This window comes from Hyperolius riggenbachi, chromosome 9, assembly GCF_040937935.1.
Source record: "Hyperolius riggenbachi isolate aHypRig1 chromosome 9, aHypRig1.pri, whole genome shotgun sequence".
NCBI classification, from domain to species: Eukaryota; Metazoa; Chordata; class Amphibia; order Anura; family Hyperoliidae; genus Hyperolius; species Hyperolius riggenbachi.
In genome coordinates, this window is record NC_090654.1 from 139,936,429 (window position 1) to 139,958,253 (window position 21,825).

General features: G+C 44.3%; 1 protein-coding gene across 3 annotated transcripts in view; it reads right to left on the reverse strand.

Annotated features, from left to right (window-relative positions):
- Positions 1-244: 244 nt before the first annotated feature.
- SCNM1 (sodium channel modifier 1) overlaps positions 245-21,825 on the reverse strand; it is a 28,813-nt gene continuing 7,232 nt past the window's right edge. For all 3 annotated transcript variants that reach the window (XM_068253580.1, XM_068253582.1, XM_068253581.1), the window contains 5 exons: positions 19,925-20,022; positions 19,684-19,781; positions 13,384-13,523; positions 12,562-12,697; positions 245-3,448 (listed from right to left, as the gene is read on the reverse strand). In XM_068253580.1, coding sequence (XP_068109681.1) covers positions 3,352-3,448; positions 12,562-12,697; positions 13,384-13,523; positions 19,684-19,781; positions 19,925-20,022 — 569 coding nt within the window. In that variant the 3' untranslated portion in view covers positions 245-3,351. The remainder of the gene's footprint in view (positions 3,449-12,561; positions 12,698-13,383; positions 13,524-19,683; positions 19,782-19,924; positions 20,023-21,825) is intronic.

A 21,825-nucleotide genomic window follows, 5' to 3' on the forward strand; every position in this document is an offset into this window, starting at 1 on the left:
TAAACAACACATTTTTGCGGGACTGGCCCACTTCATTAAATATCATGCCTCAATGGCAGAAATCTCAAACAATATGAGCACCTCTGGGCTGAGAGTGGTTTTGTGCAGGACTCAGTTTGACTGTAAGCAGAGGAGAGAAGGTTTTCTCACTGTGAATGAGGTTGATATAATACATCCATTGCAATGAAAGATCCCAACCCTTTGCGACAAAAGAAAGTAGGATAACTGCACAGGCAATAAGGAGTGGGGGAAAAATATTTTATTGGATATTATGCAAGGCTGTTATGCTTGAAGAAAGCATTTATTTTTTCCTGTTTTTAGCAAAAGTGGAGTGTCACTTTAACATGAACCTACATCTATCTGTTCATATAACGAGATTCAGGCCTGTGTCATAAATTGGTACTCACTAATCATGTCACTAATATCACATAACTAGCAATGTTGGCCAATAGTGTAAACACATTTATGACTCAGGGCTGATTCTTACTCCATAAAAAGTTGGACACAGGTTTAAAGGAAAAAACAATATAAAGATCTCTCTCTATTCGGCCCCCTTGAAGTTTTTCACATTTTGTCACATTACTACCACAAACATGCATCAATTTTATTGGAATTCCACATGAAAGACCAATACAAAGTGGTGTACACGTGAGAATTGGAACAAAAATCATACAGGATTCCAAACATTGTTTACAAATAAAAAACTGGTGGCGTGTGCGTAATTATTCGGCCCCCTGAGTCAATACTTTGTATAACCAACTTATGCTGCAATTACAGCTGCCAGTCTTTAAGGGTATGTCTCTACCAGCTTTGCACATCTAGCACATCTAGAGACTGAAATCCTTGCCCATTCTTCTCTGCAAAACAGCTCCAGCTCAGTCAGATTAGATGGACAGCGTTTGTGAACAGCAGTTTTCAGATCTTGCCACAGATTCTCGATTGGATTTAGATCTGGACTTTGACTGGGCCATTCTAACACAGATATGTTTTGTTTTAAAGCATTCCATTACCATCAACTCTGACCAGCTTCCCTGTCCCTGCTAAAGAGATGCACCGCCCCCCCCCCCCTCCCTCCCGAGCATGATGCTGCCACCACCATATTTGACAGTGGGGATGGTCTGTTCAGAGTGATGTGCAGTTTTCCGCCACACATAGCGGGTTGCATTTTGGCCAAAAAGTTCCATTTTGGTCTCATCTGACCAGAGCACCTTCTTCCACATGGTTGCTGTGTCCCCCACATGGCTTGTGGCAAACTGCAAACGGGACTTCTTATGCTTTCTGTTAACAATGCCTTTCTTCTTGCCACTCTTCCATAAAGGCCAACTTTGTACAGTGCATGACTAATAGTTGTCCTATGGACAGAGTCTCCCACCTAAACTGTGGTTCTCTGCAGCTCGTCCAGAGTCACCATGGGCCTCTTGACTGCATTTCTGATCAGCGCTCTCCTTTTTCGGCCTGTAAGTTTAGGTGGATGGCCTTGTCTTGGTAGGTTTACAGTTGTGCCATACTCCTTCCATTTCTGAATGATCGCTTGAACAGTGCTCCGTGGGATGTTAAAGGCTTTGGAAATATTTTTGTAGCCTAAGCCTGCTTTAAATTTCTCAATAACTTGATCCCTGACCTGTCTTGTGTGTTCTTTGGACTTCACTGTGTTGTTGCTCCCAATATTCTCTTAGACAACCTCTGAGGCCCTCATAGAGCAGCTGTATTTGTACTGACATTAGATTACACACAGGTGCACTCTATTTAGTCATTAGCACTCATCAGGCAATGTCTATAGGCAACTGACTGCAGATCAAAGGGGGCCGAATAATTATGCACAAATCAATAACTTTGCAGTTATTGATTTGTAAAAAATGTTTGGAATCATGTATGATTTTCGTTCCACTTCTCACGTGTACACTGCTTTTGTGTTGGCCTTTCATGTGGAATTCCAATAAAATTGATTCATGTTTGTGGCAGCAATATGACAAAATGTGGAAAACTTCAAGGGGGCCGAATACTTTTGCAAGCCAGTGTGTGTGTGCGCGCGCACACACACACACACACACACACACACACACACACACACACACACACACACACACACACACACACACACACACACTTTAAGTTAAACGATTTCAACCACTTCCCCTCCCCAGTACGAGCAACTACCTGCAAAATCCTATATCTCCTTACAGGGAGGTAGCTACTACGTCCCTTCCTGCTCAGCCACCCCCCGCCCCATGATCGTTACCACCACCAAACGTTAAACAGGAGATCAATGAATGGGAACACAATTCTCATTATTGCTCTAACTCCCTGTGTGAATGATCGCCGCCGTCTATTACAAGGCGAAGCCATTCACAATAAAGCGATACTTACACATCCATGCATTACTTCCTCTTTGCATACTAATACTACACATAGGGAAGTTATACCCAAGGACATCTTGTGGCCAAATAGTAAAATTACACCTACACACTTTTTTTTCATTAAAAGACAACATTTTTAATGAACCCCTTACCTCCCATGCTCCCCAATAGTTAGCCCCAAAACATTTTATAAAAATAAATAAATATACAAATTAATAAAAAAAACCAAAAACATAAATAGTTACCTTAGGGACTGAACTTTTTTTAATATGTATATCAAGAGGGTATATTACTGTTACTTTATAAAGTATGGGCTTGTAATTAGGGATGGACGCAAAACTGAAAAAAATGCACCTTTATTTCCAAATAAAATATTGGTGCCATACATTTTCATTGTGATAAGTACTAAAAGTTATAGGCGAATGAATGGAAGGAGCGCTGACAAGTGAAAATTGCTCTGTTTGTTTTTTTAAGAGGAAAAACCTTTGGAGGTGAAGTGGTTAAACAGAGTTGTCTGTGCAGGATAACATTACAATCATCACATCTTGAGCTAAACACACACACACACACACACACACACACACACACACACACACACACACACACACACACACACACTTATCCCAAGTATGAACAAATTCAGATATAGCAATAAATTGTTGATTGAGCAGCACCACTAGCAGGTAAAACAGTGTTTTTAAAGTAACTTTAGCTCCGTCTTTTGATGGCGCCAAAGTTACTCACAGTGCGCCACTATGACAATAATTCCTATTACGGTCTATGGTGGCGCCGTCTGCGCCCAAATCTCCTGCGCTGTATTCGACATGTTCAAATACAGGACATATAAAATGTATTAGTGATCTTTGTGTCTCTGGGATAATAAGGATGTATTAGAAGATAAAACTCTCTATACAACAGAGGGCTGGCAGTTCCCGTACAAATGGTCTGTATAACAGATATAGCGATACATTGGACTAACAATATGGAGATCTCATTAAGGTTGCATTGGTGGAGGCTCCTCTTCATCAGAGTCAAATTCAACATTCTCATCTTTCACCCACTTCCCCGTGCCATCTGGGATCCAGCCAGAGCTGCAGAGGAAAGGAATAAAATGTAACAAGTAGGAAGATAATACTCAGTGCTCACACAGCTCAGCCTGTCAGCAAAGGCAATACAAACACCCACAATAACATTTGCTACTCGAAAAAGCCAATCAGGTCTCCAAATAAATCATTATGTCTATGCGTGCGCGCACACGCTTTGTATTTATAACACACAGATCAATTCAGCTGCTACTGTCTAGAGCCGAAGGTGACGGTACATTAAGAAACATTAGTGCAACAGCAGAGCAGTATGTAGCAGCAAAGCAGTAGGTACAGTGATGTGTGGATATCAGGTACTAAGTCCTGCTGCTATTAACTAATGCAAAGATTAAGAATATAAATATAGTGTATGGTCTGGTGATCTGGCCCTATGTTCAAAGGCTAACTCCAGAAAAATAAATTAATAAAATTTTTGATTAAGTGGTAAGGCGTTAGAACCTGTTTTGAGTATTTACTGCTGTGCACCCTCTGAAAAAAATTCCCTTACTGTCGCTTCGTGATCTCCGTAGCCGTAATATAAACCTTTGGACAGCAAAAAAAAAAAATTAAATAAATAAATCAATAAAACGCTTGACAAAAGTCTCTACTCTTCCCCACTCTGGAAAAAAGGCTTTTTTCTACTGCCTTGTTCATTTCGTAGAGATCAATTCACCTCCTGCAAAGACAGGAAGTGAGACTGATGTTCCTGGAGTGAAGTGTTTAGCAATATGAGGTAGTTATATACTGTATTAATGTACAGGCCCCTCTACTTTTCTGTCCCTGCTTCTGGGCATGTACAAGCATATCCATACTGGACATCCTCCAGTAATGTCTGTGCATGCCCTGTACAACGAAGTGAAGGAAAAGGCTGTGCACGAACAGCTTTGTTCTACATGTGTGGACCTTACTTGTCAATGCCCACTCTGGATGCACTCATACATGCATCCAGAGTAGGTTTAAAGGAACAAGTGTTGGAACAGTGGGCTGTAAGACCAAGGGCACATGACGATGACGCAGCGCAGGAATGCAGGAAGCAGGTAATTCCTTGCTCGCCGCATATCTGGAGGGGGAATCACCAGGAGGAGGAGACCCACGTGAGGGAGGTGGGGTGTCTGCCTGCCCCCCCCCCCCCCCCCCCCCCGCTATTGTCCCCACTTCCAAGCTTCCCCCATACAGGGGCCAAGTATGCTACCTATACTGGGGGCAACTATACTAGCTATACTGAGCCAACTATACTACTTACACTGGGGCAACTATACTATCTACACTGGGGCAACTATACTAGCTATACTGGGGGCAACTATACTAGCTACACTGGGGGCAACTATACTAGCTATACTGGGGCAACTATAATCCTAACATTTGTATAGCGCTTTTCTCCTTTCGGACTCAAAGCGCTCAAGAGCTGCAGCCACTGGGACACACTCAAGAGGCCACCCTGCAGTGTTAGGGAATCTTGCCTTGAACTCCATATGGAATAGTTACTGACCCTAGCCAGGATTCAAACCCTAGTTTCCCATGTCAAAGGCAGTGCCCTTAACCAGTACACTATCCAGCCACTGCATAAACAATCCTTGCATTGGCCGGGAATCGAACCTGGGCCTCTCACGTGGCAGGCGAGAATTCTACCACTGAAGCACCAATGCTACTATACTGGGCATACTAGCTATACTGGGGGCAACTATACTACCTATACTGGGGGCAACTATACTACCTATGTCTCTTGATTTGTCTCTTGGTCAAATCGGCCCATCATTGCTTGATGTATGGGCTACCTTTTCTTTCGTATTAGTGCAGGTTGAGCAGCGGCAGCTTGGAAGTGTAAATGATGAGAGAATTTGGTGAGTCATTTTAAAATTTAGTTATGATGTGTTTTAAGCTTTTTTTATACTTAAAATGTATATTAGTACCTTGCTTGACACATTTTTGTAACTTACAGGAAAAAAGGTTATGAAAATTAGCAAACACTTTTTTGCACAGAAATCCAGAAAAAAATGAACGGAGAGGAGGTTAAAGGAGTTGTCAGGGAACATGGGCTGGAGAAAGCCCCAGGTGAGAAAATCTCATTTTGTACATTTTCCCTGATGATTCCTTTAAGGCAAAGGTCCCTCCATCACAGTAACAGTGCTCTTTTCCCAACCTGTGAGCATTGTCATCACATACTATGACTCACCTATCTTGACCTGGAGAAAGCGCTGACAGCGTTGCAGGCTTAGTATATGGTGGAGAGTCAGAGAAAAAAGCACTGCAACCACCAAGTATCCAGGGGATGTGCAGGAATAAGGTAGACAAGATGATGCAAGCTACCATCTGCCCATTAGAATGCTTCTATCATTATCTGCCTTTCACTAGAATCCACCCATCACTTTCTGCCTGTCATTAGAATCTACCTGTCACTATCTGTCTGTCGTTAGAATCTATCTATCACTATATGTGATGGGGGGGGGGGGGGGGGAGGGAGGGGGCATTGTCAAACAACTGGGGCATGGAGCTGTGGTGGGCCTAATTTGCCCCAGGTGGCCAAAACACTTTTAGCTATTCCCTCTTTTTGACCACCCAGGCATTTCTTTACACAGGAGGGAACCCAGGTCTAAGCATCTATCCTCTGCAAATATAATGTACACACGTGTCACAAAGATAATAGTGTCATTAAATATATTTTTAACCACTTCCCGACCTCCGTATGTACAATTGGCGGCCGGGAAGTGCACCTCGCAAGGACCGCCGTATAGACAAATGGCGGCGGTCCTTGTAGGGGCATGGGCGGAGCGATCGCGTCATCCGTGACGCGATCCTCCGCCTCCGCCTGGCGCCGCTCACCCGCCGCAACATCCCGCCGGCCATACGGAAGCGCCGGCGGGATGTTAACCCGACGATCGCCGCATACAAAGTGTATAATACACTTTGTAATGTTTACAAAGTGTATTATACAGGCTGCCTCCTGCCCTGGTGGTCCCAGTGTCCGAGGGACCACCAGGGCAGGCTGCAGCCACCCTATGTCGCACCAAGCACACTGATTCCCCCCCCCCCCCGCCCCAGATCGCCCACAGCACCCATCAGACCCCCCCCCTGCCCACCCCCCAGACCCATGTTTGCACCCAATCACCCCCTAATCACCCATCAATCACTCCCTGTCACTAACTGTCAACGCAATTTTTTTTTTATCCCCCCCCTGCCCCCTGCTCCCTCCTGATCACCCCCCACCCCTCAGATTCTCCCTAGACCCCCCCCCCCCCAGACACTGTATGTATCTATCCCCCCTGATCACCTGTCAATCACCTGTCAATCACCCGTCAATCACCCCCTGTCACTGCCACCCATCAATCAGCCCCTAACCTGCCCCTTGCGGGCAATCTGATCACCCCCCCCACACCAATAGATCGCCCGCAGATCCGACATCAGATCACCTCCCAAATCCATTGTTTACATCTATTCTCTCCTCTAAACACCCACTAATTACCCATCAATCACCCATCAATCACCCCCTATCACCACCTGTCACTTTTACCTATCAGATCAGACCCTAATCTGCCCCTTGCGGGCACCCAATCACCCGCCCACACGCTCAGATTGCCCTCAGACCCCCCCCCCCCCCTTATCAATTCGCCAGTGCATTAATTACATCTGTTCTTCCCTGTAATACCCTACGGGTCACCTGTCAATCACCTGCCAATCACCTATCACCCATCAATCACCCCCTGTCACTGCCACCCAACAATCAGCCCCTAACCTGCCCCTTGCGGGCAATCTGATCACCCACCCACACCAATAGATCGCCCGCAGATCCGACATCAGATCACCACCCAAGCGCAGCGTTTACATCTATTCTCTCCTCTAAACACCCACTAATTACCCATCAATCACCCGCTATCACCACCTGTCACTGTTACCCATCAGATCAGACCCTAATCTGCCCCTTGCGGGCACCCAATCACCCGCCTACACGCTCAGATTGCCCTCAGACCCCCCCTTATCAATTCGCCAGTGCAATATTTACATCTGTTCTCCCCTGTAATAACCCACTGATTACCTGTCAATCACCTATCAATCACCCATCAATCACCCCCTGTCACTGCCACCCATCAATCACCCCCTGTCACTGCCACCCATCAATCACCCACTGTCACTGCCACCCATCAATCACCCACTGTCACTGCCACCCATCAATCAGCCCCTAACCTGCCCCTTGCGGGCAATCTGATCACCCACCCACACCACTAGATCGCCCGCAGATCCGACGTCCGATCACCTCCCAAGTGCAGTGTTCACATCTGTTCTCTACCCTAAACACCCACTAATTACCCATCAATCACCCCCTGTCACTGCTACCTATCAGATTAGACCCCTATCTGCCCCTAGGGCACTCAATCACCCGCCCACACCCTCAGAATGCCCTCAGACCCCAGCCCTGATCACCTCGCCAGTGCATTGCTTGCATCTATTCCCCCCTCTAATCACACCTTGAGACACCCATCAATCACCACCTGTCACCCCCTAGCACACCTACCCATCAGATCAGGCCCTAATTTGCCCCGTGTGGGCTCCTGATCACTCGGCCAAACCCTCAGATCCCCCTCAGACCCCCTTCCGTTCACCTCCCCAGTGCATTGATTGCATCTATTTTCCCCTCTAACCACCCCCTGAGACACCCATCAATCACCTCCTGTCACCCCCCTAGCACTCCTATCCATCAGATCAGGCCCAATACAACCTGTCATCTAAAAGGCCACCCTGCTTATGACCGGTTCCACAAAATTCGCCCCCTCATAGACCACCTGTCATCAAAATTTGCAGATGCTTATACCCCTGACCAGTCATTTTGAGACATTTGGTTTCCAGACTACTCACGGTTTTGGGCCCGTAAAATGCCAGGGCGGTATAGGAACCCCACAAGTGACCCCATTTTAGAAAAAAAGACACCCCAAGGTATTCTGTTAGGTGTATGACGAGTTCATAGAAGATTTTATTTTTTGTCAAAAGTTAGCGGAAATTGATTTTTATTGGTTTTTTTTCACAAAGTGTCATTTTCCACTAACTTGTGACAAAAAATAAAATCTTCTATGAACTCGCCATACACCTAACGGAATACCTTGGGGTGTCTTCTTTCTAAAATGGGGTCACTTGTGGGGTTCCTATACTGCCCTGGCATTTTAGGGGCCCTAAACCGCGAGGAGTAGTCTAGAAAACAAATGCCTCAAAATGACCTGTGAATAGGAAGTTGGGCCCCTTAGCGCACCTAGGCTGCAAAAAAGTGTCACACATGTGGGGTACTGCCGTACTCAGGAAAAGTAGTATAATGTGTTTTGGGGTGTATTTTTACACATACCCATGCTGGGTGGGAGAAATTTCTATGTAAATGGACAATTGTGTGTAAAAAAATCAAACAATTGTCATTTACAGAGATATTTCTCCCACTTAGCATGGGTATGTGTAAAAATACACCCCAAAACACATTATACTACTTCTCCTGAGTACGGCGGTACCACATGTGTGGCACTTTTTTACACCCTAAGTACGCTAAGGGGCCCAAAGTCCAATGAGTACCTTTAGGATTTCACAGGTCATTTTGCGACATTTGGTTTCAAGACTACTCCTCACGGTTTAGGGCCCCTAAAATGCCAGGGCAGTATAGGAACCCCACAAATGACCCCATTCTAGAAAGAAGACACCCAAAGGTATTCCGTTAGGAGTATGGTGAGTTCATAGAAGATTTTATTTTTTGTCACAAGTTAGCGGAAAATGACACTTTGTGAAAAAAAACAATTAAAATCACTTTCCGCTAACTTGTGACAAAAAAATAAAAACTTCTATGAACTCACCATACTCCTAACGGAATACCTTGGGGTGTCTTCTTTCTAAAATGGGGTCATTAGTGGGGTTCCTATACTGCCCTGGCATTTTAGGGGCCCTAAACCGTGAGGAGTAGTCTTGAAACAAAAATGACCTGTGAAATCCTAAAGGTACTCATTGGACTTTGGGCCCCTTAGCGCAGTTAAGGTGCAAAAAAGTGCCACACATGTGGTATTGCCGTACTCAGGAGAAGTAGTGCAATGTGTTTTGAGGTGTATTTTTACACATACCCATGCTGGGTGGGAGAAATGCCTCTGTAAATGACAATCTTGATTTTTTTACACACAATTGTCCATTTACAGAGTTATTTCTCCCACCCAGCATGGGTATGTGTAAAAATACACCCCAAAACACATTGTACTACTTCTTACGAGTACGGCGATACCACATGTGTGGCACTTTTTTGCACCCTAACTGCGCTAAAGGGCCCAAAGTCCAATGAGTACCTTTAGGATTTCACAGGTCATTTTGCGGAATTTGATTTCCAGACTACTCCTCACGGTTTAGGGCCCCTAAAATGCCAGGGCAGTATAGGAACCCCACAAATGACCCCATTTTAGAAAGAAGACACCCCAAGGTATTCCGTTAGGAGTATGGTGAGTTCATAGAAGATTTTATTTTTTGTCACAAGTTAGTGGAAAATGACACTTTGTGAAAAAAACAATAAAAATCAATTTTCCGGTAACTTTTGACAAAAAATAAAATCTTCTATGAACTCACCATACTCCTTGGGGTGTCTTCTTTCTAAAATGGGGTCATTTGTGGGGTTCCTATACTGCCCTGGCATTTTAGGGGCCCTAAACCGTGAGGAGTAGTCTGGAAATCAAATTCCGCAAAATGACCGGTGAAATCCTAAAGGTACTCATTGGACTTTGGGCCCTTTAGCACAGTTAGGGTGCAAAAAAGTGCCACACATGTGGTATCGCCGTACTCGGGAGAAGTAGTATAATGTGTTTTGAGGTGTATTTTTACACATACCCATGCTGGGTGGGAGAAATAACTCTGTAAATGGACAATTGTGTGTAAAAAAAATTAAAAAATTGTCATTTACAGAGATATTTCTCCCACCCAGCATGGGTATGTGTAAAAACACACCCCAAAACACATTATACTACTTCTCCTGAGTACGGCAATACCGTCCAAAGTCCAATGAGCACCTTTAGGCTTTACAGGGGTGCTTACAATTTAGAACCCCCCAAAATGTCAGGACAGTAAACACACCCCACAAATGACCCCATTTTGGAAAGTAGACCCTTCAAGGTATTCAGAGAGGGGCATGGTGAGTCCGTGGCAGATTTCATTTTTTTTTGTCGCAAGTTAGAAGAAATGGAAACTTTTTTTTTTTGTCACAAAGTGTCATTTTCCGCTTACTTGTGACAAAAAATAATATCTTCTATGAACTCACCATGCCTCTCAGTGAATACTTTGGGATGTCTTCTTTCCAAAATGGGGTCATTTGGGGGGTATTTATACTATCCTGGAATTCTAGCCCCTCATGAAACATGACAGGGGGGTCAGAAAAGTCATAGATGCTTGAAAATGGGAAAATTCACTTTTTGCACCATAGTTTGTAAACGCTACAACTTTTACCCAAACCAATAAATATACGCTGAATGGTTTTTTTTTTATCAAAAACATGTTTGTCCACATTTTTCGCACTGCATGTATACAGAAATTTTACTTTATTTGAAAACTGTCAGCACAGAAAGTTAAAAAAATCATTTTTTTGCCAAAATTCATGTCTTTTTTGCTGAATATAATAAAAAGTAAAAATCGCAGGAGCAATCAAATAGCACCAAAAGAAAGCTTCATTAGTGACAAGAAAAGGAGCCAAAATTCATTTAGGTGGTAGGTTGTATGAGCGAGCAATAAACCGTGAAAGCTGCAGTGGTCTGAATGGAAAAAAAGTGGCCGGTCCTTAAGGGGTAGAAAGCCCTAGGTCCTTAAGTGGTTAAATGCTAATCCAAAATAAAATAATAAACAATAAGAGCATAATTTGCCCAGTGATGAAAAATGAATACGGTGCAATATAAAAATTGATAAAACCTTATAATATATATTAAAGTGCAATAAATATATCTTTGTGGGAGTGTATATTACACATAAATCTGATTAGCTGTGCAAAGTCCTGGTTCAGGCTCCATCAGTTTAGAAATTTGAAGAGGGGGGAAAAAGTTAAATTTTAGACCTCATCTCTAAGGGTCTGAGCCCACTAACGCAGTTGTGTCCGCTTTTCAGAATCTGTAACATTGATTTGTTGCTGAAAAGCGGATACAACTGCGTTAGTGGGCTCAGACCCTAATAAAGATAAAGAGTCCTCTAGCGAATGCAGATATAAATGTTTCACTCTGTGCAAGTCTTCAGTGTCAGCAAATCCTACTGACAGAGATGATCAGTGAGATTCTTATAATCAGCATGCATGCAAATTATATGCAGCTTAAAACTGGACTAGTGAAATACACTTTCTGCTCATTTTACCAGGGGTGTTTCTGGCCATTTTGTAATTCCAGGCAAGAAGTCCTGTGTCAAGTCAACCCCCCCCCCCCCCCCAAAAAAAAATCACTACACACGCTAAAGAATACAAATCATGTGCTGTACTGTATAGGGTGCATAATACAGAGTCCCTGAGATACAAACAACCCACCAATCCTTTTGCATTTTGTTACAAATCCCCTTTCTGCACTACCCCAACTGCTCAGTAGACAGGTGGAAGCACAGCACTGGACTTCAGCGGAGAGGTGAGAGCACAGCTTCTGCTGCATTATCCTCTGCATTTACACACTAACCTGGTGTAATGCAGGAAGGGGATTTGTAACAAAATGCAAATAGGCGTAGGAGTGCCCAGCATCTCCTACTGCATATAGCATGATTACACATGACATGAGGAGAGTAAGGTGCCAGCACCAGAGGGAGCAAAAAACAGACAGGATGGTCGCACAGACACAGCACTGGACTCCAGAGGGGAGGTTAGAGCACAGCTTCTGCTGCGCTATACTCTGCCTTTACACACTGGATTGGGGGAGTGCAGGATGAGAACATATAGTGGGACAAGGGGACAGAGGGAGGGACAAAAAGTGACAGAAGGAGGCACAGAGGGATGCACACAAACCAGGACCATCTACAAAGCAACTTAGGCAGGTGACTAGGGCCTGGGGAGAGACTAAGGACCTGGTTTATGCTAGCACCCCAAAAAAATCTTGCAAAAAAAATAAAATAAAAAATCATCTTGGTAATTGAAACAACTGGCATCCCAGCAACAGCAAGTCTCGCACCTCCGTAGAAACAAGTAGTGCTTCAACTCTCGCTTTTTTTCAGGGTCCTCACAGGAAGTTGCCTCTTTATCCACCCGCTTTTGCACAGCCTTCTTGTCCTTAATACTTTTCTTGGTCTTCTTATTTATAGGTACCCCTGAATGAGAAGATATACCATATAAATCCTATCCTGGACAAAGCGAGTTTCTAGGAAAGTTACGCACAATCAAACAAATGACAAACAGTATCACAGCTTTGTATGAATAACACAACACAGTGAATCTGCAAATCTCATTGTGTTCATGTTGATAAAATCCTGTTTCTGTGTATCAATCAGAGAAGGCCTCAGCTATTTCAGTTGTGCTTTGCTTCCTCTTATCTCAGCCATGCAGGATCTGTTTCACCAGAACACAATCTCTTGGCTCTGCTTATGGTGTAGCGGTGTTAAACACTCAAGACTCCTTTTTCCCTAACTTTCTTGCAAAACCTATAGAACAATTCGGAACATGGGAGTATGGCGGCTTGTAATCCTGCCTTGCAGCACTGTAACCCCTGGTTCAATACCTGGCAAGAACACAGCATGGAATTGGTATGCTCTCTACATTTGCATGTAGGTACTCCGGTTTTCTCCCACATGCCAAAAACATTAGTAGGTTAATTGGCTTCCCCCAGAAACCAGTCCTGAGCTATATGGTAAGGATATTAGATTTTGAGCTTTACTGAAGGATAGATAGGAATATGAATTATTCAGTGTACTCGGACGTTCTGCCAAAAAAGGTCAGCATTTCAATCCATGGATTTAAAAGGATTTCTCTGTTGTTCATTCCAATTGATGCCACTTACCTGCAGAACTCCCACAAGGCTCTGGCTGGGGTGATTTGCCTGATTCAGAAAGACTAATAACTGCAGGGTTAATTTCTGAAGACCGGAATTGTGAAGGATTGTGTATAGGAGGGATGATCTTCTTACCAGCATCTTCAGATCTACAGTTGAAGGTAAACAGAGACTTCATAAATGCCAATGTGTATAATTAAAATACAACAATGCAAGATTCTTCAATCATACAGAAGCCATGTCAATTTCCTGTATGAGGGTTCAAACACACTAGATGCCTTTTCTAAGTGATAGAGATTTGAAAAAGCTCTTGCTAATACAATGCTGCAGGGGATTTTTATCAAATAGCATTACATTAGCAAGAGCTTTCTAAATCACAAAGCACTCAGAAAAGCGCTCCTAGTGGGTTCCAGGCCTTAGAAGGGTTTCTTCTCTTTTCCAAGGGATGGAAAGAAAAAAAGTGTACAGTGGCAGAAATAATTACCATATTTTTGGGAATATAAGATGCACCTAGGTTTAGAGGCCAAAAATTAGGGGGAACAAAAAATACTAAACCTGGTGCAACTCTAGTGCAGGGGAGTCTTATGGACCTTTCCCCCAAGCTGTGTCAAAGCTACACTAATCCCTGCCGCACCCACCAGTTACACTACACTGCACTAACAGTATACTACGCTGAAATCCACTAACACTTCAGTACCGTGCCTGATTCTGCCACCGCACTCCTCCGCCCCTTGCTCCGGTTCTCTTCATGTAGACATGCTCCTCTTCTCCCCTTCTCTTCCTGCAGCAGCTCACCACACATTGGCAGGGCTGTGGAGTCGGAGTCAAGGAGTCAGAGCAATTTCTGGGTACCTGGAGTCAGAAAAAAAAATGCACCGACTCCGACTCCTAATGATTATAAACTGTAATTAAAATAGTAAATATGATAAAATGTTCTATATCTCAGATATTAGTCAAGATATACCATATTTGACAGTGGGGATGGTGTGTTCAGAGTGATGTGCAGTGTTTTCCGTTCCATTTCGGTCTCATCTAACCAGAGCACCTTCTTCCACGTTTGCTGTGTCCCCCACATGACTTGTGGCATACTGCAAACGGGACTTCTTATGCTTTTCTGTTAACAATGGCTTTCTTCTTGCCACTCTTCCATAAAGGCCAACTTTGTGCAGTGCACGACTAATAGTTGTTCTATAGACAGATTCCCCCACCTAAGCTGTAGATCTCTGCAGCTTGTCCAGAGTCACCATGGGCCTCTTGACTGCATTTCTGATCAGCGCTCTCCTTGTTTGGCCTGTGAGTTTAGGTGGATGGCCTTGTCTTGGTAGGTTTACAGTTGTGCCATACTCCATAACTGACATTAGATTACACACAGGTGCACTCTATTTAGTCATTAGCACTCATCAGGCAATGTCTATGGGCAACTGACTGCACTCAGACGAAAGGGGGCTGAATAATTACGCACACCCCACTTTGCAGTTATTGATTTGTAAAAAATATTTGGAATCATGTATGATTTTCGTTCCACTTCTCACGTGTACACCACCTTGTATTGGTCTTTCATGTGGAATTCCAATAAAATTGATTGATGTTTGTGGCAGTAATGTGACAAAATGTGGAAAACTTCTCTATGTGTGTGTGTGTGTGTGTGTGTGTGTGTGTGTGTGTGTGTGTGTGTGTGTGTGTGTGTGTGTGTGTGTGTGTGTGTGTGTGTGTGTGTGTGTGTGTGTGTGTGTGTGTGTGTGTGTGTGTGTGTGTGTGTGTGTGTGTGTGTGTGTGTGTGTGTGTGTGTGTGTGTGTGTGTGTGTGTGCGCGCGTGTACACATATACATACAGATGAAATTAACCAATAAAAGAAGAATACGCTGCAATAAAGCAGTCCCCGTATTTTTAGAGTCAGGTATACATATCGGATTGTGACTGTATATATGATGTGTACACAGAATCTCATATATACTAAATAACATTATGCTGTAAGAATAAAGCCTGATGTGTAGCTGTGTCACTAATAGAGATGGTCAATGAGATGGAAATAATTCTGCGTTGATGCTGGTTTATGCAAATGTATGCACTACTTTTGCTCATAAAATCAAATAATTTGATATGTTAAAATTTGGTTTGATGACTACAAATTAAAGGGTACCTGAGACAGATAAAAAGAAAAAGTTTTATAACATACCTGGGGCTTCCTCCAGCCCCCTTCATGCTAATCAGTCCCTCGTTGTCCTCCTCCGTCATCTGGATCTTCTGCTATAAGTCCCAGTAATTCAGCCAGTCAGCGCAGTCCGGCCGCGTGCGGCTCCCACAGCCAGGTGCATTCTGCACCTGTGCAATAGTGCTGCGCAGGTGTAGTACACTCCTGGTGGCGGAGTGTGTGCATGCACACTAAGCCTGACTGGCTCAAGTACCTGGACTCATAGCAGAATAGCCAGGTGTCGGAGATTAGCCTAAAGGGGGCTGGAGGAAGACCCAGGTACGTATAAAACTTTAACCTCTTGACGACCAGCTAACGCCGATTGGCGTAAACTGGTCGTCTGCGGGTTACCATAGAAACGGCCGCTCGATGCCTTTCCATGTCAGTTCACGGAGGGTGTCTCCGTGAACAGCCGGAGAGCCGCCGATAGCGGCTCGCCGGCAAAATGTAAACAGGCGGGGAAGAAATCCCCGCTGTTTACATGATACGGCGCTGCTACGCAGCAGCGCCGTAAGTCAGATCGGCGATCCCCGGCCTCTGATTGGCCGGGGATCGCCGGCATATGATAGGCTGAAGCCTATCCCACAATGCGCAGGACGGATATCCGTCCTGCGCAGCCCAGGAAGGGAGAGGGAGGTAAGGGGAGGGAGGGAGCACACAAAACGCTGCGGAGGGGGGCTTTGAGGAGCCCCCCCCGCTACCCACTAATGGCCGGCGGCGATCAGACCCCCCCAGCAGGACATCCCCCTAGTGGGGAAAAAAGGGGGGTAGTCTGATCACCCTGCTGCACTGCTGATCGGTGCTGCGGGCTGTAGAGCCCACGCAGCACCGATCAGTGAAAATTCCCCTGGTCGGCAAGTGGTTAATTTCATCTGTCTCAGGTTTACTTTGTTACACAGTAGTACTATACTCTACATCTGCACTCCCCACAGAGCTGCAGGGAATCCACTGAGAATGTTCTGCACATTGAACACAGAGGTGTTGTCTATCATCCATAAACCTGGTTCAGATTGTACATGAAGAATGTGTAATAGAGGAAGAATCACCTCATTCTCCTGCAGAGTACCTGCACATCACTTTTACATGTACTCACAGTTACATTGCCTAGGGCAGCCTTTCTCAACTTTTTTACCCTGGAGGAACCCTGCGAATAATTTTTGGATCTCAGGGAACCCCTGCAAATAATTTTTGGATCCTGAGGAACCCCTGAATTTATTTTGCAGGAGACATGGTCTTTAAAAGTAGGTGTGGCTGTTTATTTCATTACCCCCTAATACAGTGCCACTCATTATACGGTCTCCTTATCCTAGTGCTTTTTATTAATGTGCTCATAATTATTCTAACCTCCAATTTAGTGCTTCTTTTCACTGTACCCCCTATTATACTTCCCTCACGATGGGGGAAAATGCCAAGGAACCCCTGCAGCGTACTCAAGGAACCCTGGGGTTCCAGGGAACCCTGGTTGAGAAAGCCTTGCCTAGGGCCTGATAGATGTTCTTTGTTCCTTCTACAAGGACTCTTACCAAGGACTAGTTTTAGTCTATGACTAAAAGTATTAGAAGAAGAAGAAGAAGAAGATCTGCCGGATATCCAGGTAACTGGTATTGTTTAAAAGGGAATAAATATGGCAGCCTCTATATCTCTCTCACTTCAGTTAGTTGTCTTTTAAAATTCCTAAGCTTTGGCAGTTAAAAGATGCATTTCAGGTTATATACTTTCAATCAACAAGATTGTAATACGCAAATTAGAGGAGTCGGAGGAATCCTAACCCGAGGAGTCGGTGGATTTTTGTACTGACTCCACAGCCCTGTACATTGGTACACTGCAGCAGCCTGCCGCAATACAGCTCCTCCAAACTTCTGTATATGTGGTCTCTTACTTTATCCCAACAGTGCACGTGCGCCGCACTTCATGTGTGACCCTGGTGCACATGCGCAGCTGGGGTTACAGTAACAACCACTAATGAGGAAGTAAGGAAGCCAGATGTATGGAGGAGCTGTATAGCAGCAGCAGTGTACCAATGGCTCTGCTTCAGGAAGAGAAGGGGAGAAGAGGAGCGTGTCCACACAAATAGGACTGGAGCGAGGGGGAGAGGAGAGCAGTGCTGGATGTGGCAAGTGCTTCCCTGTGCAATCTGCACCACTAGTTACCAGTTTTGGGGAAGAAAAAGTGTCTTATACTCTGAAAAATACTCTATTTGATCTCCTGCTAAATTTGTAAGTTTACCCACTTACAAAGAAATTAACAGTTTGTAATTTTTAAGGTAGTTTGGGTCTGGTTTGCTGCATCTGGGCCTGGATGGCTTGCTATCATTGATAAAAAAATGAATTCTGAAGTATATGGGAACTTGCCACTGGCATGCGTCTGACACAAGGAGCAAACATTATCGGAACCGAAATCTTGGAATTCTAGGATGACTGAAGACATTGCTCACACACAGATGATTTCCTTACAGAGACTCCATAAACTTAGGCAGAGCTCACTGCAAATACTGCTGAATATCTCAAGATCTGTACATAAAGTGGGATGTTTACATACAAAGTTGTTAACGACACTGACTTTTGTCATGTATATTTTTGGATGAGAATTACTGTTCTACCACAAATCCCTCTTTTAAAGGGAACCAGAGATGGGGCAGGAAAAAAAAAAAAAAAATATACATACCTGGGGCTTCCTCCAGTCTTATCACTCTCTCGCTCTCCTCCTCCGCCTCCTGGTTCTTCTGCAATTGGCCCCGGCAAAAGTCCTTCAAGGGTCCAGGGCCAACTGTGCATGCGTGGCCTGGCTGCGTTCCTGGCAATGGGAGCGTTCTGCACCTGCACAGTACTACTGCGCAGGGTGCAGAACGCTCTCGGCGATGGGTGTGTGTGGCCGGACTGCGCCCTTGATGACTGGCCTTGACTGGAATCTGGGGCCAGATGTGGACAAACCAGTCAGCGGAGGAGGATGGCAAGGGAGCGATCAGCCTGGAGGGGGCTGGAGGAGGCCCCAGGTATGTATATTTTTTTTTATTTCTATCTCAGGTACACTTTAAGGAGTAACTCCACTTTAGTACAAAAACCTTTATGCCATCAATACACAAACCATTTTGTAACTGAAATGCTGAAGGCTCCACTGGGTGTGGGGGTCTGGGGAGGGACACAAGTGTGAAAGCGGGTGGGTGAGGGAGGGTTTCTTACCCGGCTTTCGTCTGTTGCGTCCCACGTCGCGTCGTGACTACCAAACATTATCCTTCCGGGTTGGAGGAAGTGTGGAAGTCATGTGACGCAAGGAGGAACAAAAGCCTGGTTAACCTTCCCTCACCCCCCTGCTCAGGTGCACGGATCGAAGTGAAAACTGATCCAATTGAATGGAGATCAGATCTGTTTTCACGGATCCTTTAGCCAGTGTGAATGAAACTGTACGGATCCGGTGAAGCGGAAACCGGATACGCATTACGTGATTGATTTGGCTTTAAAATCCAATGTGAACCGAGCCTAATACTTTAAAGTGAAATTCCCCATTTGTTTCCATTTCCATAATTCAAATTGTGTACCCTGGTTCTGCACACAGATGTATGCAGCCTCTCCTCCAAGTTTGTAACAGAGACTGTCAGGTTAGGAGTTTCAGCAGGCGTTGTAAATGAAGGAGAGGAGATACCTCGCTTAACTTAATTCTAAGCTGGAAACCTGGCTCAGTTTATGGTTAAAGTGGACCTGAACTCTTGCACAGGACACAAGGAAAATGTAACAGAAATGCACCCTGTGCAAGTAATAAGTCCTTAGAGAGTTTAGCCTGTGTAATCCCCCCTCATTTGTGTCTAATCACTAGTAATTTGACCCTTCCCATGTGTCACATGACTGTCTATGGCAGATAAGCCCATTTGAAAGCACAAGCTGTAAACAATATGTCTGCTCCCATAAATCAGGAAGTAGAAACTGCAGATTTATTTTAGGATTTGTATCAGTTGTAACAAAGAAATGTTTTTTGTTTAAAGGCTATTATGCTGTTCTGTATCTTTTAGAGCAGAGAGAGTTCTGAGTTCGGGTCCACTTTAAAAAATGTGCTGCATTGATACAGGTTTAGGGCAAATAGCTTAAGTTTCCTATTTGGTGTAAGATCCTTCTTTGTAAACATACCCATTTCGTGAGCAGCAGCTGTTGTAAGGGGCAGATTTCAGCAGAGCATGATGGGTAATCTTTCTGGTCTTGGCAAGCAGTGGCGCTGGAGCTGGAGTCTGCAGGATAGAGAGAGATGGCATAAAGGCATACGTTTAACATCTAGATATTACATTCATCAGCAGAGAACTCTGAAGACATGAAGTTTCAGTAATGATAAACTACAGTATGTTCTACCAGCAAGTCAGGGTTGGTACAATACCTGCTCTCCCGCCTCTTCTGCTCGCACATATTCATGGTGCTGCCTCTTTTGCACCTCATTCTTGAAATCTGTCTTCTTCCAATAGAACCCCTGTAGACCTGGAAATGATGATCATGTGAGATTACATAAGCTACAAGATTGGGGTATAGGCAATCTTGTATGTGTAGGACTGTACACATTGCCATTCAAGTGAGTGCAAGTATGTGTGATACATACTTTCTGGAGGTAATCGCTGGATCACTTAGTTCTGTGGCAATAAGTGCTATTCTTAATAAGTGCACCAATGACAAAGTAAACTGTCCCAAATACTCTGATCAGTTCAGCTACCACCACTACTTACTGTTCTCTCCCCTCTGCAATCTGAGAGACTTTTACTCACAGCGTTAGCCACGTAAAAGAGGAAGCAGCTGAGCACATCCAGTTAAAACGCCATTTATTTAAATAATGAGAGAGAGAGAGAGAGAGAGAGAGAGAGAGAGAGAGAGAGAGAGAGAGAGAGAGAGAGAGAGAGAGAGAATTAAAGCATGCAAGGGTCTTTAAAATTATTTAAATAAATGGCATTTTAACCACTTCTCTACCACAGGGTTTTTCACCTAAAAACCACAGCAATTTTCACATTTAAGGGAGGCAAGGGTTAATGGGCTTAATGGGGGTATAATTTATTTAAAAAAAACCTCACTGATGCTGATCAGTCACTAATGCTGTGTTAGTTATCTGAGATCCTCTCAAGAGTGATCTCAGTAACTGTAACAGCATAGTGACTGATACAATGTTTACACACATTCTGCATGAATAAGCACTGTCATTGGCTTTGTGAACACATGTTCACATCAGCCAATCACAGACCAGCGGGTGCCCGACGCGTATGCCCGTCCGCATGCACACGGACGCGATCGCGCACGCGATCGCGCACGCGATCGCGCACGCGAACGCGATCGCGCACAGCAGGAAAATAAACAGGAGTTGCCTATCTACGCCCCTGTGACTCAGGTGAATTTTAAAGGGGCGTAGATAAGCGTGGCAGAGGTTGTTAAGTGGTTAACTGGATGTGCTCAGCTGCTTGCTATTTTACATGGTATATGGATGGACTTTTGGAGCTTAGAGCACTTCGGTGAGCCAGCTTTGTTTATCCTGTGCCCTGTATCTTTGTCACATGGCTGCAGTGACAGAGTTGTCAGATTGCACCTCACTGCCAACTCTTGTTTTATGATGAAATAATTTCAAAGCTCACTGCGCTTCATGCTCATACAATGACCTTAATGCTGCAAATATCAGAATGTCCATCTATTTTGAATCTCTATGCACAATCACAATGTCATCACAAACACTTAAAAGGGAATCTGAAGTGAAAATAAACTTATGATAAACCGTTCATGATTTGTATGTGTAGTACAGATATGAAATAGAACATTAGCAGCAAAGATACAAGTCGCATATTGTTTCCAGTATATTTAAGAAACTTCACTTGTTCTCTATGCAAAAGAGCTTCTCTGAGCTCTCTGACCAAGCTTGGTCGGCTACAGTGCTGTTTTCTGAAGCACTTATCTAAACCGGTCACTCACTGTTACTTGTTTGTTTAAGATTTTACTGCAGGGAAGTTCAAAGGGTCATTAGCTCTGCTCTGTTTCATAGTTTAAAATACAGAGTAAAGTTTGTAAACTGCAAATATTAGAGAATGATGCACTGTGGCGTAGTGGTTATCATGCCCAACTCACTGTTCAAATCCCAGCCAGGGCACCATCTCCATGGAGTTTGTATGTTCTCCCCGTGTCTGCATGGGTTTCCTCTGGGCGCCCCGGTTTCCTCCCACATCCCCCCAAAAAACTTACAGATAAGTAAATTGACTTCCCCCTAAAAGTGGCCCCAGACTATGATACATACACTACACCATACATACATAG